Here is a 17933-nt window from a genome sequence, read left to right on the forward strand (position 1 = left end):
TACAACCTTAGGATGACGAAAGTTGAAATTAACGAAACGAAGCATACTACTTACATCCCTCTTTATTGATGAACTCCCAAACTGAATGAAGCTGGGTGCATGTTTCCACTCGCGCCAACGCCGCCATCTTACCGTTGGATGGGGTTAGTGATTTGCAGTGATGCATGGCCTCGTACCTGTCAATTACTCCTTGTTATCAATATTTATCCTGGTGATTTATTTTTTGTCGTTTTTCATCTTTTCTTAGGATAAAATAACATCATCAAAGGTAATAACAACAGCAATAGCAACAACAACCATTAAAAAAATCAAATCAATAACAAAAACGAAAACAACTATTACTGCTTTATTTTTTTCATTCTGTGAGTACTAATGCGCAATGTATAACGGAGGTGAGGAATACCAGTATGGATCATGTGTTTTCTAAAGTTCTAGGTTACATGATATCCCGTTTTTTTTTTTTTTTTTTTTTCATATTCGCGACGCCCCCCTTAAGTGGTCTAGAGGATATTAGAAGGGGACTTAAACAAAGTTCTCATGATCAGCAATCAAGATACACGAAATAACGGGTTCAACCTAGAAAATGTTATATTTCCGAAAAAAAAAAGTTGAGAAGAATTGATTGTCAAATATAGTGGACTCAGTTTTCAGGTTCCTAGTAATGGATCATGAAGGAGCTGTACAAGAAAAAATTACAAATTTATCTAATGAACGGAGGTGATAGATATAATCTAAGTAGGTATGTTATTATACAAGGACTGTTATGTGTAGGCCTGATGGCTTCTCGCAGCTTCCCTTACATCGCTGTTCTTATGTTCTTAACAACAAAACACACACACACACACACACACACACACACACACACACACACACACACACACACACACACACACACACACACACACACACACACAAAGTTGGAATTGAAGTGATATATAACACTAATTATCAAAAAGAAGATACCAAACAGAACAGCTGAATGCAGCCTTCGAAAACTTGATTTTGTATCAATAAGTTGTATTTAAGTAACTGGTGCACACACGCACGTGCACGCACGTGCACACACACACACAAACACACACACACACACACACACACACACACACACACACACACACACACACACACACACACACACACACACACACTTCAAAACATCTGTCTCTTGTCAACACATATCCTTAAGTCTATGCTTTTCTCAGGAATGCACACTATTTACCCTTTGTTCCTTACACTTACCATCCATGAGATTCGCTAGGAATCATGTAGCAGGCAGATCCCACTTGTTGAAAACCATCTGTGCAGTCTGTTGGAAGAGATGTCAGGTGATCAAGGGAAGAACAAGTAGCTAAAATGGCTAAGAAATGGTCGAACAAGAGGAGGACAAGAGAGACAAGTAGAGAAATTCGAGAAAGGCAACAGAAGACAGAAAACAATTTACAAAGAAAAAATGTCACTGGAAAAAAAAAAAAAGGAAAGAGCTACATGAAAAAAAGTACAGGAATTTTTTTTTTCTCTCGTTCACACACACACACACACACACACACACACACACACACACACACACACACACACACACACACACATTCATCTTTACCATTATTCTGGGCAGTCGCCACGGAGAGCAAAGTCAATATCAACGCTATGACAATCTTCATGGTCCCGGAGTTACTGGTGCCAGCTGCTCGGAACCTCCACCTATATATCAGCCACGCGCGTCGCGAAGTAGAACTATGAAAATCATGCAATCCATTTAGAATTATTTGCATTGGCTTAAAAAAAAAAAAAGATATCTCTGAGACATAACGTACGCTTTACTGGCACAATAAAAACAAAAAGGGAGTCCCATCACACAGGAATAGGTGAATACTGAAGCCTACTCATAGGTGCCCAGATTAGTATTGAATCAGATATACTACGCAGTGAAAATATTATTCTCACCAATATTCACGTTTTGATGTAACAAAATATATGGAAAAGTATTTTCAGGTAATAAAAGCTTCGCTTCCGTCTGTCTCCGACTACGAATCGAAGAAAAGTGCAGGTTGCAGATCTATCCGTGTGTGTGTGTAATTCACCTCGGTCGTCTGCTGGTCATATGTATATGTATGTATATATATATATATATATATATATATATATATATATATATATATATATATATATATATATATATATATATACTTTATGCACATATACATTTTCGGGAGAGGAACAGATGTTAGTGCTCTCAGCAAACTTTTTATCTCCCGCAATCATCAAAAACTTATCATTTCATGCCTTCATTATGATAAGCTCTCACCGCTCAAAATACAACTTCCAAGAAAATTTTCTATTTGTTCAGATCTCATTGGTAAGAATACTATCTGATATTGCATCATATTCATCTTGATCATTATATATATATATATATATATATATATATATATATATATATATATATATATATATATATTTTTTTTTTTTTTTTTTTTTTTTTACATAGGGTGGCTTTTCCTCTTACCAATTTCTCTTTTCCAAGTGACAGCCATCAGCTTCATTCTAATCGCCTAATCGTTGCATTATTATTGGTTGTTATTGTTGTTATTATTATTATTATTATTATTATTATTATTTTTTAGACAGAAGTAGTAGTACTACTACCAACTACTACCACTGCTACCACTACTACTACTACTACTACCACTACTACCACTGCTGCTGCTACTACCACACTGCTACTACCACCACTGCTGCTGCTGCTGCTGCCACCACCACCACCACTGCTGCCACCACCACCGCTGCTGCTACCACCTACTGCTGCACCACCACTACACCACTGCCACCACCACCACCACCACCACCACTGCCACCACCACCACCACCACCACACCACCACCACCACCGCTGCTGCCACCACCACCGCTGCTGCCACCACCACTGCCACCACCACCACCACCACCACCACCACCACCACCACCACCACCACCGCTGCTGCTGCTACCACCACCACTGCTGCTGCACCACTTACCACCACCACCACCACCACCACCACCACCACCTGCTGCACCACCTGCTGCCACTGCACCACCTGCACTGCTGCTGCTGCTGCTGCTGCTGCTGCTGCTGCTGCTGCTGCTGCTGGTGCCACCACCACCACCACTGGTGCCACCACCACTACTACTGGTGCTACTACTACTACTACTACTGGTGCTACTACTACTACTACTACTACTACTACTACTGCTACTGCTACTTCTGCTGCTGCTGCCGCTGCTGCTGCTACTACTACTACTACTATATTATCATCATCATCATCATATCATCATTATCATCACTACAATCACCATTACTGGCGGTGTAATAATTCAAAGAAGCAGAGTTCACCAGGCTCCTCGCTCCTGCCAAACTGCCACTGGTCTGACTGGCTAACTATTGCACAAACTTCATTACCACAGTCTTCATTATCTTAATCCCCACATAAGTTTCTGAGGCTGTATGAAATCACCAAGTAGTAGGCAGAATGAAGATCGTAATGTATCACGGTGTTGCCTCTCCATTCACTGTTTGGACAATTTGAATACCCTCACCGCTCGTTTGAGCCACCACCTTATAGTTTGCTTCATAACTCCTTTTCTACCTTCCTCCGTCTCAATCATTCTTCTCTTGTTTTATTTGCAATCCACAAACTGGTCTTATTTGATTAATTTTCGCCATTACAACTCAATTTAACTCAAGCTTCCTAAGAAAAGTTATCTGTTAATGATACGTTTTTACCCTTCATTTTTTTTTTTTAAATCTTTACTCGTTGATTTGCAGGCAGGGTTCACTTGGAGGGAATCGTGTGTGTGTGTGTGTGTGTGTGTGTGTGTGTGTGAGAGAGAGAGAGAGAGAGAGAGAGAGAGAGAGAGAGAGAGAGAGAGAGAGAGAGAATACATCATTATCTATCATAATCAATTTATTACGAAGGAAGCTTCAAATTGTTACAGCAAAATGAAAAAAAAAAAACATTTATTATTATAAATACTACACGAAAGGTTACAATGATTAATAAAACAAACTAATGCAAATGTTTGTGTAGCAGTTGGTTTGGAAGTGCAAAGAGCGTGACTAGTTTGTACCAAGGTAGTGAACCTATGGGTGGTTCGTGACAGCGCTAAACCACCAGTTTCATATGCTCGTTTGCCCTCAAATTGCTCTTTCCTTATTGGCAGGTTGGGGGGTGGGGGGAGACGAAAACCTAAGCAAGATCAGGAGTTCAGAATCGAAGCTGGACGATTACTACTCCACACACCACGTCCGCTACACCTCTCCAGTCACCATGTCTCCACCGACACCCTTTGAGTCTACGCACCCTTGGGTCCGTTTGTGCCTTGTTGTCGGGTGTGACGTGCAGAGCAGCAGCGGGGAGTTTAACTTATGTGATGGAGGTTTTTCGTGCGGCGGAGTGACGTGCTGCTGCTGCTGCTGCTGCTGTTGTGTCGAAGCCAGCGGACTTAGTGGAACACGACCGCGCGGTACTGCTCAGGAACAGAGCTGGAGAGGTTGGTGGTTTGTGTGATTGAATAGTGGAAGGGTGTAGGTGTTCTGTGAGGTACTGCAATGGTGATATAGGTTTGTTAGTTGTTGGTTGGTCAGAAACTAGAGGGTTGTTAGGAATGTTGATCGATATAGAAAAACTGCAGTATGTGTACTGTCTTTCCGAGGGTTGATTGTAGGGTGTGTAAGATGTATTGGGAACCATCGCTACGTAGGAGTGCTTACTTGTTCTAGTAATTAGTGAGGAGCAGAGGGTTATTCATTCACTAATGCAGGTAGAGTAACGTGAGTTCAGAACAGATTTGGGTAAGGACTGTAGCAAGTGAAATGATTGTGGTTATTGTAAGTGTAGGAAGAAAGAATTACGCTCTACCCCTTCAGTTCTGTGACGCATTTCTACCTTGAGAAAGGGTGTATGGATGTCACAAGATTAATGGCCAGAGTATTAACTATTTGAATCCCAAGTAAGTTTCTATGTATGGTGTATGAAAGAAAATAAAATATTAACATTAATATGAGAACTCGTCTTGGTACTGACGGGATTGAACGTGTCGCGTTACTATGACTCCCTTTTAAGTGATATTTGACGCTAATACGTTTCAGATTACTGTCCTTGTGGTTCCCTCGTTATAGAATAGGTCTCGGAATCGGCAAAAAGAATGACTGGACAGGATTTCTTACCGTAACGAGGCTGCTTCAAGTTAGTGCATTAGAAGAGAGACGTGGTAGTATAACGTCAAGTTTGGTGATATAACCATGAAACTTTAAGTTTAAGTTTGGTGATATAACCATGAAACGTCAAGTTTGGTGATATAACCATGAAACGTCAAGTTTGGTGATATAACCATGAAACGTCAAGTTTGGTGATATAACCATGAAACGTCAAGTTTGGTGATATAACCATGAAACGTCAAGTTTGGTGATATAACCATGAAATTAGTTCTTGAAGTGGAGGGTAAGTGAAAGTACTAGACTTGTGCTGAAGGTAGTATAACGAGGGTGACGTAAACGCTCTGGTCTTTATTAGATTAGAATGCGAAGTAAGGGGTTCAAGTTTGTGGAAGAGAAGTCACATTTGGGATATAACCAAGAAATTCGTTCTGAAGTGGTGGTGAAATGAACGGATTCGACTCTTATCAGAATGTATCATTGTTGCAAAGGTGTTCGGTACGCTTCGCTGTTCATGACAACGACTGCGAGTATGTTGATAGGATAGTGACGTGAAAAGGACGACAATGGTGGATCTATGGAATGAAAGTGAGAGAAAAGGTTCATGAGTGACGGGAGTGGTAAAGTTTCCAGGTTATGTGGGGGACGAAAATGTTTGGGAGGAATCGGTGAGCGTGCATGGATCGTAGCAAGAGGAGGCAGAGTGGTAACTGAATGCAATGTGGTAAAATGGAGGAGAGAGAGAGGGAGTCGGGAGAAATGGTGTAGTGCGAGTTTGTGAATGAATTAGGGCACAGTATGGATGAAAGGGTGAGGACGTGAAGAGAATTGGTGGTGGTGGTGGTGGAACTGTGTAGACTAGTGAAAGGCTGAGGAGAGATGTAGTGCGAGTTTGTGAATGAATTAGGGCACAGTATGGATGAAAGGATGAGGACGTGAAAAGAATTGGTGGTGGTGGGACTGTTTAGTTTAGAGACTAGTAAAAGGCTGATTGAGGCAGTGAAGGAGTTTGTTCAGGGTAAGGTGGGGTGTTAAATGGAAGGATAATTAGTGTAAAGTAATTAAGATACCGCCGTTTTGTTCATGTATTTTGTCCATTACAAGAGTAACTGTTGACGATCCAAAGGCGTGACTACAGCGATAAGAAGCCTCTTCTACCATCAAGAAGAGACACTACCTAGCACTGCGCGTTCATTGACAATGCCCTCTACCAAAACCTCTGCCTCCGCCACCGCCGCGAGATCAGGGAAGGACTCGCTGCCTTGCATCGTGCCCACACACTGTATACACCGTCATTATACTCTAACGCCGCCGCTTAGAGATACTGGGCGAGTGGATGATAGCGACGCAGGTGTGGTATGGATGGTCTGGCGACGAGAACCAGCAGATGACGGCAGGGAAGATTAAACTAACCAGGTGGGTGAGTGTGTGGTAAGATTGGTTGTGAGGATCGGGTGTGGAGAAGTTTGAAGGAGTATGATGTGGCGTGGCTTACCGAGACTAGCCTGGGAGATGAGAATGAAGGGATGGGAGTGTCAAAACAGGGAAGGAAGGAAAGGAAACACGGGTGAAGCTGGGAGAAGGATGTAACTGTGGAGTGGAAGTGGGAGTAACGAGAAAGGTGGGCGAGTGAGAGGCTGATTGAGGCAGTGAAGGTGTGTAGTGTAGGACAGTGTGTCGTGGTACTTGAGCTAATTGGTGAATTTTGGTTCATTACAGGAGTTGACGATCCAAAGGCCTGACTGTAGCGATCCCGTGCCTCCTGCACCATCAGGGAGGGACTCTCGGCTTCACACGGCGCCTTCACTGACCCTCCCAACACCAACCCCGCCGCCGCTACTGCCGCTCGGGGGGAGGGATTCTGCCTCGCATTGGGCCTTCACTGCCGTCCCGATAACAAGTGCCGCCGTCGCTGCTACTGCCACCGAGGGACTCCGCCACGCAGCTGTCCAGCAAACACCTGCTACCACCGCCGTCCAGTGCGATTCAGCCTCGCATCGCACACATCTGCCACTCACACCTGCCGCCGCCACCGCTACAACAGCAGCAGCAGCAGCAGCAAGAATGATTGTGTGGCACCTTTACCCTGCGCGGCCAACACCTACTCCTACTGGTGTTGGTGGCCAGGGAGGTGGTGTTGGCGGGTGCCTTTACTACATTGTAATAAACTGTCTTCACTGCCTCATTGTGTTGTCACTGTACTAAGAGTTGTCACTACTGAATAATAAATTTTGAAGAAGTCTTTGTTCTGGTAAATTTCCTGTCCTGGGAATATTTGTGCCTGATTTCAGTGAGTAGTTGCTTAAGCTGGCTTAGGTCACTAACACACACCAATATTAACCTCCTACACTCGCTCAAACAATTAAAAAGTAGAAATTAAACACTTTCAGCTTCATATCACAACCAATACAAAAAACGAAATGGATAGAAAATGAATTTGTAGTGACAAAGGGAACTTCGAAAATGATCAAGAGAGCATAATATTATAAAGGCTGAGGTAAATCAAATGTTTATTAAGAAACCTGAAAAATCCTGTGCTTAAAAATGGATCCAAAATACTACATACATACTACTACTTACTATATTACTGCGCAAAAAAACACACCCCAAAATAAACACCTAAGTGGGGGGGGGGGCTAAAAACTACTATTGGGCAAGAAATCCAGCAAAACATGGTCCCCCCCCAAAAAAAAAAAAAAATAAATAAATAAAATTGGGCAGAAAACCAGCAAAATGCCAAAAAGCCCAAAAATAGTCCCTTAAAACCAGCAAAAAATGGCCAGAAAACCCAAAAAAGTTCCTCAGAAACTGTACTAAGTCGAAAATACTCGAAAGAGTCTCCGGAGACAAGGCAGATGCATATTGGAGCTAAAATTAAATGAAAGTGTCTTCCTAAACTTTTATTATAAAAATCTATACATTATTACATTGTCTGGAAAACTCTACAACAATTTTCAACTTATATATTTTCAACATTTTAAACTAAAATCCTACAATCTTTCTAGTTGCCTGCAAAACTAAAAATAATTTCAACTTACAATTTTCAACTTAATTCATATCTACACAATATAAATAAACAAAATCTACACATTATTCAACTCTAAATAAAATTTACACAATATAAACAAAATCTACACAAATTTTCGAGAGAGATACAAATTTAATAAATAGTAATAACATACACGAAAAAAAAACTTTTAAACGCGCACGCGCGCACGCACACACAGCTTTCAAAACAAAAAATATGAAATTTTTGCAAGGCTCCTTAAAACACCATTAACCCCTTCAGTACCATGACACATTTCCATATTCCTTGTGACTAATTGGTAATTTTTTACAGCCTCACAAAGTCATGTGGGGCGATTATTTTGACTGTGGCCATTAATCTTGTGAACTCCATTGAGCCTTATGTCAATAAAATGGTCTTATCTCAAAACACACCAAACTGTCTTAAAATGTCCTAAAAACAAGCCAAACTATCTTAAAACTCCTTAAAAACATGCCAAACTGTCTTATAATGCCCTAAAAACACACCAAACTGTCTTAAAAATGCTCTAAAAAACATGTCTCCAATATTCCTTCTGGTTACTATTTGGTGATTTTCTATAACTTCATAAACTTATGCAAGGGATTAAAACAGTGAAGACTGTGGCCATTATTCTTGTGACCTCCTTAGACCTTTCTTAATGTCAATGAAATGGTCTAATGATACACATATTTCAGGTAAAAATGTGTCCCAGTACTGAAGGGGTTAGTTACCATTCATTCAAGGAATCTACACAGTAAGATACACTCTTGATACAACCCTGATACACTGACACACTCTTACCTCACTTACAAACACCTAAAAATTTTACATCACCTTTCAAAAACAACAAAAAAGTTATTAACTAGCACAAAACACACTCTAAGGGTAAGTTCATACTACAAGCTGAGAAGAGCAGAGTGGTTGGTAATGACACACACACACACACACACACACACACACACACACACACACACACACACACACACACACACACACACACACACATGGCCTGGTAGCTCAGTGGTTAGAGCGCTGGCTTCACAAGCCAGAGGACTGGGGTTCGATTCCCCGGCCGGGTGGAGATATTTGGGTGTGTCTCCTTTCACGTGTAGCCCCTGTTCACCTAGCAGTGAGTAGGTACGGGATGTAAATCGAGGAGTTGTGACCTTGTTGTCCCGGTGTGTGGTGTGTGCCTGGTCTCAGGCCTATCCGAAGATCGGAAATAATGAGCTCTGAGCTCGTTCCGTAGGATAATGTCTGGCTGTCTCGTCAGAGACTGCAGCAGATCAAACAGTGATCACACACACACACACACACACACACACACACACACACACACACACACACACACACACACACACTTCATCAAACCATAATGCACCATGTCACACCCTCCCCTCACTTAAAAACACACAAAAACTTCACATAGATATAAAATTCAGTGTAAAATACAAAACACAAACTTCATACAAAACCCAATCACACACACAAACACACACACTTCCAGCTTCTTGCCACACAAATTCAGTATTTTTATGAAATCTTCAAAGACAATGGTTCCCAAACTGGAAGTAAATTATTGAGGTCACAAAATTAATGGCCTGTCTTCACTATTTTAACCCCTTCAGTCCTCGGACACATTTTTACCTTGAGATTTGTGTACTATTAGAAAATTTTATTGACATTAGGAAGGATCTACACAGTTCAGAAGATTAATGGCCAGTCTTCACTATTTTAATCCCCCACGTAAATTTGTGAAGCTGTATAAAATCACTAAACAGTCACCACAAGAAATATGGAAATGCATCATGGTACTCCAGGGGTTAAATTGGGTAACACATTGAAAAAATTTGGGACCCACTCTTCTAAATCATTTTTAAGGATGTTTTTATGGTTCTAGACTAGTGACAAGATTTCTACATTATTAACGAGAAACACTTTTCTCTTGAAAACCCTGCCAGTCATCTCTGTGGCCTTAGAAAACAGTTGTGGTGAGAGAATAAAGCCTTTTCAAGTGTTTTTATGGTTTTAGAGGCAGAGTGACAAGAATTCTATTTTATTAAATGGAGAAACACATTTGAAAATCCTGCCAGTCATGTCTGTTGCCTTGGAAAACAGTCATGGTGAGAGAATAAAGCATTTTTAAGGGTGTTTTTACAGTTCTATAGGCAGTGATGATATATTTGCATTATTAACTGGAGAAACGCTTTTGAAAACCCCACCAGGCATCTCTTCGGCCTTGGAAACAGTCGTGTTGAGAGAGTAGTGTTTGTGAATACAAGCCTTTGTCTGACACACAAGCAGCATTATTTACTTCAATGCATATTCTTCATGCCCTCTAAGTAAGTGAAAGAGTGAGTACTGAGTGAATCTGTTAATAAGCACACTGGATTGTTGTCTAAAGAATCCAACACTTGCTTCACAAACTCATATGGGGGATTAAAATAGTGAGTCTGTGACCATTAATTTTGTGACCTTAATACACCTTTCCTATGTCACTAAAATTATATTACCATAGCCAAACCGTCTAAAAAAAATAAATAAATAAAAAAAAAAATCTTCTCAAGAACATGCCTAACAGTCTTAAAATGCCCTAGAAAAACATGCCAAATTCTCATAAAATGTCCTAAAAAATACATGCCAAACTGCCTACTCTAACCCAACTATTCTTTATTGCTCCAGGTGTTGTTTTGTACTTTGGGTGTTCTTGATGGCTGCAGGTGTTGCTGAAGCTTTCTGTTGTGGCTTGTCTTGGCTTGGCTTGGTGGTGCAGTGCTCCCGATAGCAGTGTCTCCTTAACAGCATTCAGGGACTCTTGACTTGACCTTCCTGTAATAAGAGGTGCACTGTTAACATTGAGTCACCTTTACTATTTTGTAGGGTGTTTACAAATGAGCCGGCCAGCCAGTCAGATATGGAGATGGGGCCACGAGCATAAAGCCCAGGCCCTGTAAAACTACAACTACACACACACACACACACACACACACACACACACACACACACACACACACACACACACACATACACACACACACACACACACACACACACGGGGTTCGATTTCCCGGCCGGGTGGAGATATTTGGGTGTGTCTCCTTTCATGTGTAGCCCCATTCACCTAGCACTGAGTAGGTACGGGACGTAAATCGAGGAGTTGTGACCTTGTTGTCCCGGTGTGTGGTGTGTGCCTGGTCTCAGGCCTATCCGAAGATCGGAAATAATGAGCTCTGAGCTCGTTCCGTAGGGTAACGTCTGGCTGTCTCGTCAGAGACTGCAGCAGATCAAACAGTGAATTACACACACATACATGCTGCACTGTTGTAATGCTGCTCTGCCTGAGACAATAATGATGTCATAATAATATAGTGCTGTGATGCTGCACAGATGAATAGACACTCTTCTGTACCCTACCATGAATCCTGGTGTCCTGTCAATATGGTGGTGGTGGTGGTGGTGGTGGTGGTGGTGGTGGTGGTGGTGGTGTGATGATGATGATGATGATGATGATGATGATGATGATGATGATGATGTGTTGGTGGTGGTGGTGGTGATGGTGATGGTGATGATGATGATGATGATGATGATGATGATGATGTGGTGGTGGTGGTGGTGATGGATGGTAATGAATGTTCTATATTTGTGGCTGGAAAATACAAAGTGAATGTAAAAAGGTGAGATAATGGTGAATGAACAATGGTGGTGAGTGAATGAAAGGTGATGGAATGGTGATGGTGACAAATATGATAGGGAAAATGATGGTGATAGTGATGAGTGCAGGAATGGGAAATGATGAAAAATAGAAAAAAAAAAAAAGGATTAATAATGAAATGATTGGGGATGAGTTGGTGAAAAATGATGAGTGAATGAAGAGAACAATAAGAATGGTGATGAAATGTTATAAAAACCTAACCTAACCTCATCTTACACTTAACTTAACCTAAACTAAGAGAGAGAGAGAGAGAGAGAGAGAGAGAGAGAGAGAGAGAGAGAGAGAGAGAGAGAGAGAGAGAAATTTTAACCTTATAAAATGACATTTATTCTTATTTTACCTTTTCTTTTTTTCTCTTCATCCCTTCTTTCTTCTCCTCTTCTTACCTTCCTCTACCTCTTCCTCCTCCTCCTCTCCCCTTGGTCTGTGTTTCTCCATAACTTAACACAATCTGTAATAATAAAACTGAATTAATATCATGTACATATAAAATAAAACCATACTAATAATGTAAAATGAATCAAAAGGCACCACAAATTGAGTGGAAATCTTCAATCACCTTTTGAAGTGGTGGTAAGCCAACCCTTACTGGTGCATTGGTGAGATTTGCTTGGGTTTGGTTAGGTTAGGTCAAGTTGGGATTAAGTTAAGTAAGACCGAGACTCATGAATCTCCATATTCTTTGTGGTGACTATTTTGTGATTTTACACAGCTTCAGAAATCCATGTGGGGAATTAAAATAGTGAAGACTGTGGCCATTAATCTTGTCACATCCATACACCCCTGCTAATGCAAATAAAATGGTCTAATGGTACACAAATCTCAAGGTAAAAATATGTCCCAGTATTGAAGGGGTTAAAATAGTGAAAACTGTGACCATTAATCTTCCTAATGTCAATAAAATGGTCTAATGGTACACAAATCTCAAGGTAAAAATGTGTCCAAGTATTGAAGGGGTTAAAATAGTGAAGACTGTGGCCATTAATTCCTTCAGTACTGTGTTGCATTTCCATATCCATTTTTCTTACTATTTGGTGATTTTACACAGCTTCAAAAACTAATGAGGGTATTAAAATAGTGAAGACTGTGGCCATTAATCTTCTCACCTCCCTAAACCCTTCCTAATGTCAATAAAATGGTCTAATCGTACATATATCTCGAGGTAAAAAAGTGTCCCAGTACTGAAGGGATTAATCTTGTCACCCCCATAGACCCTTGCTAATGTCAATAAAATGTTATTGTAGTCAAAACTCAGGTAAGACTGAAGGGGTTAATATAAGTGGAGATATGGAGGAAGTAGTAGTAGACACCTGGGGAAACACTAATTACTCCCAGTGAGACTTCATAGCACTGCTTGAGGGGTGCTGTGAACTGATCATTGGGGCACTCACAGTCACAGTCACAGCCTGCCCTCCAAACACAACTCTCTTCCCTCACACAAAATTACATGCACCTACACACACAAACAAATACACACACACACACACACACACACACACACACACACACACACACACACACACACACACACACACACACACACACACACACACACACACCTGATACAAGTTTATAAATTGATCAACGGAATGGACCAAGTGGATAACGAGAAACTGATCCTGAGAGAAGAATATGACATCCGAAGAACAAGATCGCATAGTAAAAAGCTGAGAAAAGGAAGATGTCTGAGAGATATTAAAAAATATAGTTTCCTGCAGAGATGTATTGAGATGTGGAACAGTTTAGATGAAAAAGTAGTGTCTGCAACGAGTGTGCACACTTTTAAAGTAAGATTGGATAAGTGTAGATATGAAGACAGGGCCACACGACCATAAAGCCCAGGCCCTGTAAAACTACAACTAGGTAAATACATATGAGGAGAAGCTGAAGGAAATGGGACTACCAACCTTACATGATAGAAGAGAATGAGGAGATCTAATAACATTGTATAAAATAGTCAATGGCATTGAAAATATAGACAAGGAAGACCTGGTGCAGGTGACGGAAGAAGATGGAAGGACAAGAGAACATGTAATGAATATTAGGACAAGGCAGAGTGTAAAGGATACTGGAAAATATAGTTTTCCACAAAGAATAGTGGAAAAGTGGAATGCATTGAGTGATGAAGTTGTTACAGCATATAATGTGCATAACTTTAAAGAAAAAGTGGAGAAATAGAGACAGGACACAATGAGCCCCACTCCAACCCTCTACAATACATGAAAGTAAATACAACTAGGTTAATACACACACACACACACACACACACATTCTTCACTCGAGAGTTGTGATTAAGGAAAAATGACTCTTATACTAGCCAAGGAGTCCCCTTTCTTTTTCATTTCTAAGAGGTCGGCACCTCAGTGGGCGTTTTCTTTTGTTACACTGTTTTGTTGCCCTTGGCTGGTTGTTCTTCCTTCATAAAGAAAAGAAAAAAAAAAAAAAGTTAACTTGTATTTATCAAGAGCAGAAGTGGACAAGCGTGTTCGTGTGTACGTATGCACCACCTTTTTAGGAATGCGCCAACACAATTAAAGTTTTTCAAAGGAACACAAGTCAGAGCAACGCACCACCAAAAATACTGAAGAGTTCTCGCGTTCCCAGCGTAGGTCAGTGATTCTCAACCGGGCTTCCACCTACCATCACCAGGGATTCCCAAGAAACCCATAAAACATTGATGTGCTATTACAGAATGACTGATCTTAATTCATGATTCATAATTCCTATTCATCAACACATTACAAACACTTTCAAGACACCATCATACTTGTACATCATCATCACAGTACATCACAGTAGATCTTCTGGAAGATGTACTAAGCCTGTGTCTCCAGATCAGTAGCCTCATCGTTGGCACTGGGAAGTGTGGTGGCTGTGTAGCATGTGGTGGTTATGTTTAGAGCTTTGTACTGAAAATGAAGTTCATGGTTTTTCCAGAATTTATCCAACCTCTTCTCGAACTCAGTCACGGAGTACATGTCAGGTACTACCATGTATATAGTCATGAGAGCAAATAACATGCATGAACAGGGGTTACTCTGCTTAAGAAGACCCCCATACACCACATATAGGGTTCCATGGAACTGGAAAAATTATTACAGTGGTTCCTTCAAGGTGTAAAGGTTGAGAATCACTGGATTAGCTTATGACAGTTTGGCATTTTCTAAGAGCATTTTAAGAGTTTGGCATGTTTTAAGGGCATTTTAAGATAGTTTGGCATGTATTGAGGGCATTTTGAGACAGTTTGGCATGTTTTGAGGGCATTTTAAGAGTTTGGCATGTTCTGAGGGCATTTTAAGACAGTTTAGTATGTTCTGAAAGCATGTTAAGACAGTTTGGCATGTTTTGAGGGCATTTTAAGACAGTTTGGCATGTTTTTAAGATATTTCAAGACAGTTTGGCACCACCTTCAAAGGAATACAGCAACGCAGGAACACAGTTTTTCAAAGCAACACAATTTAGGTTAAGTTAGGTTAGGTTGAATTACGCTGAGCTGGGGTAAAGTTAGGTTGGGTTGGGTTGTTAGGTTAGGTTAGCCTAGGCTAGGCTAAGCTAGGTTAGGTTAGGTTAGGTCAGGCCAGGTCAGGTCAAGTAAGGTTGAAATGGGTTAGATTAGACTAGGGTAAATTTAGGTTAGGTTAGATTGGGTTAGGCTGGGTTAGGATAAAATTTGGTTAGTTCAGGATAAAATCTGGTTAGGCTTTCAATGTTAACCAGAGAGATAACATTCAGTACGCAGAAACACTGTGTGGCTTGCGTTGAGGCGGCAAGTTCCCCCACACCCCCACACATAAAAAAAATAAAGAAAAATAAAATCAACACACACGACCACAGAAAGGTAATATTTGAGTGCGAGGGGTATTGGGAGATGGTCTGGTACAGGATTGCCTACAATACCACACCAAGAAGAAGAAAAAGGATGCCTACAATACCAGACGAAAAAGACACACCACGCTGACACGTAGCAAGTAGTTACAATACCCTGTTGCGTCGTAGCGTATCACTGGGTGACACGCAATGATGCTAAGATACGAGGAAATGCAACAAGTGTGTGTGTGTGTGTGGACGCACCTTTAGATTGTTGGATGACTTGGATCTTCCCGTTTGGTGAGTGGTGTCAGTGTGAGCGCTTGAGCTTGAGCTTGAGTTGGGAGTCTTGATCTTGATCTTGATGGTACAGGTGACGCAGAATTTCTTCTGGGTCAGGCCTTTGTATCGACAGCTCCTGTAGGGAACATAAAGAATACCAGACAACAAAGAGGGCAATCACCATCTTTCACACCACTAGTTCCTGCATCTGGCACGCCACATTCTCTCCAGGAACTCTTTCACAGCCTCAATCATCCTTTCATTCGTCTCCCCACACAGTCCTAGCAGCAACACCATCCATTCCCTTCCTGTCATCTCCACTCTGTCATGCCCCAGCTCCCTCAGCACCACTTGCATCATCTCATACCTGTCTCTGGCATACTTCACACACTCCACCACCACATGTTCCACTGTCTCATCCTCTCCCAAGTCACACATCTGGCACACTTTGCTGCGGGACTCTGACCATCTATAATTCCTTGCATTCACATCCATGCACTGTGCCCTAGCTCGGAAGAGAAGATCACCACCCAGGCTTCCGTCATACCACTTTTCATACATTGGGGCCTCTTTCTCTCTATACCATACCAAGGTACTCTTTTGCTCCATCCTATTTCTCCAGTCATCCAGTCCCACACCTTTCACTACTCTGTCTATCTCACTCTTCCACTTCCTTACATCCCATTCTCTACCTTCTCCATTTCTAACAATCATACTCCAGTCTCTCTCTAAATGTCTTCCTTCTACCTGTTGAAAACCCAACTACTTACTAACCCACTCTTTGCTACCAGCCTGACACACCTCTTCCCCACTTGCTACTCCTGACATTCCACAGAAACACTTTTCTCACTATCCTTGCATCATTCATTCGTTCTAACCTAGCCTTATACTTTAGGGTCGCTTTCACATATCTCTCTAAAAGTGCTCCAACCCATATCACCCCTAAGGGCCTCTACTGCTGCATATCTAGGTGCATTAAGTGCCATTCTTGCAACTCTATTCTGCCCTATTTCTAACTTATCTAGTTCACTCTCATTCCAAGCAATCACATCCATACCATACATGATGCTCGGAACAGCCACGCTCTTCCAAACTTCTCGCAGCACGTCATATTTACTCGCCCTCATCCTTGCTGCACTTCCTAGACGACCTACCCACTGATTTGCCATACTTATCTTCTCATTCTTAATCTTTACACAGCCATCCGGACTCATCCACATCCCCAGATACTTATATTCATCTGTCTGCTGCACCTCATTCACTCCTAATCTCCACACATGGTTCCTCTCATCCTCTGACCTATGCACAACCATTACCTTACTCTTTTCACTACTAAATCTCACTCCAAAATCTCTTCCATACCCATCTACTACATCAAGCATACTCTGTAGCTCTTCTGCCGACTCACTCATGACTACAACATCATCTGCATACAAGAGCACATCTATCTTATCATTTCCCACATTTACACCTGCATTCATTCTCCTCATTCTAGCAGCCAATTCTTCTGTATATAAGCTAAAGAGGGTTGGTGATAATATGCAACCCTGCCTAACTCCTCTTTCACTCTTCACCCAGTCTGTCTCTATATCCCTAGTTTATACTTAGCTCTTGTATCCACATACATACTTCTCACTATGTTAACTATCTTTGCACTTAACCCAATTTTTCTAACACCCTACCTAGCATTTCTCTGTTTACCCTATCATATGCTTTCTCTATGTCTAGGAAACCTAAGTATAGTTTGCTACCATCCCTTTTCTTTCTCTCAATCAATTCATTCACCACAAACAGATTGTCTTCTGCTCTCCTGTCCACTCGGAATCCATTTTGCTCTTCGCCTAACACTCCAACTCTCTCAATCCATTTGCACAATCTCTCATTCAACACCGCACTGAACACTTTGCCTACTGTGTT

The 17933-nt window shown here is 41.3% G+C and overlaps 1 protein-coding gene and 1 long non-coding RNA gene across 2 annotated transcripts; one reads left to right on the forward strand and one right to left on the reverse strand.

Annotated features, from left to right (window-relative positions):
* Nucleotides 1-54: 54 nt before the first annotated feature.
* Nucleotides 55-4491, reverse strand: LOC123506860 (ladderlectin-like; the record flags this gene model as incomplete). The annotated part of the gene is given in 4 exon segments (XM_045259217.1): nt 55-176; nt 1240-1306; nt 1598-1731; nt 4334-4491. Coding segments are annotated over 3 exon segments (250 nt in total), but the record flags the coding sequence as incomplete, so codon positions are not given.
* A 39-nt stretch (nt 4492-4530) lies between these two features.
* Nucleotides 4531-7429, forward strand: LOC123506861. The gene is made up of 2 exons (XR_006675540.1): nt 4531-6603; nt 6907-7429. It is a non-coding gene; the product is annotated as an uncharacterized LOC123506861 (long non-coding RNA).
* The last annotated feature ends 10504 nt before the right edge of the window (nt 7430-17933 follow it).

Source organism: Portunus trituberculatus, chromosome 21, assembly GCF_017591435.1.
Source record: "Portunus trituberculatus isolate SZX2019 chromosome 21, ASM1759143v1, whole genome shotgun sequence".
Taxonomy (NCBI): Eukaryota; Metazoa; Arthropoda; class Malacostraca; order Decapoda; family Portunidae; genus Portunus; species Portunus trituberculatus.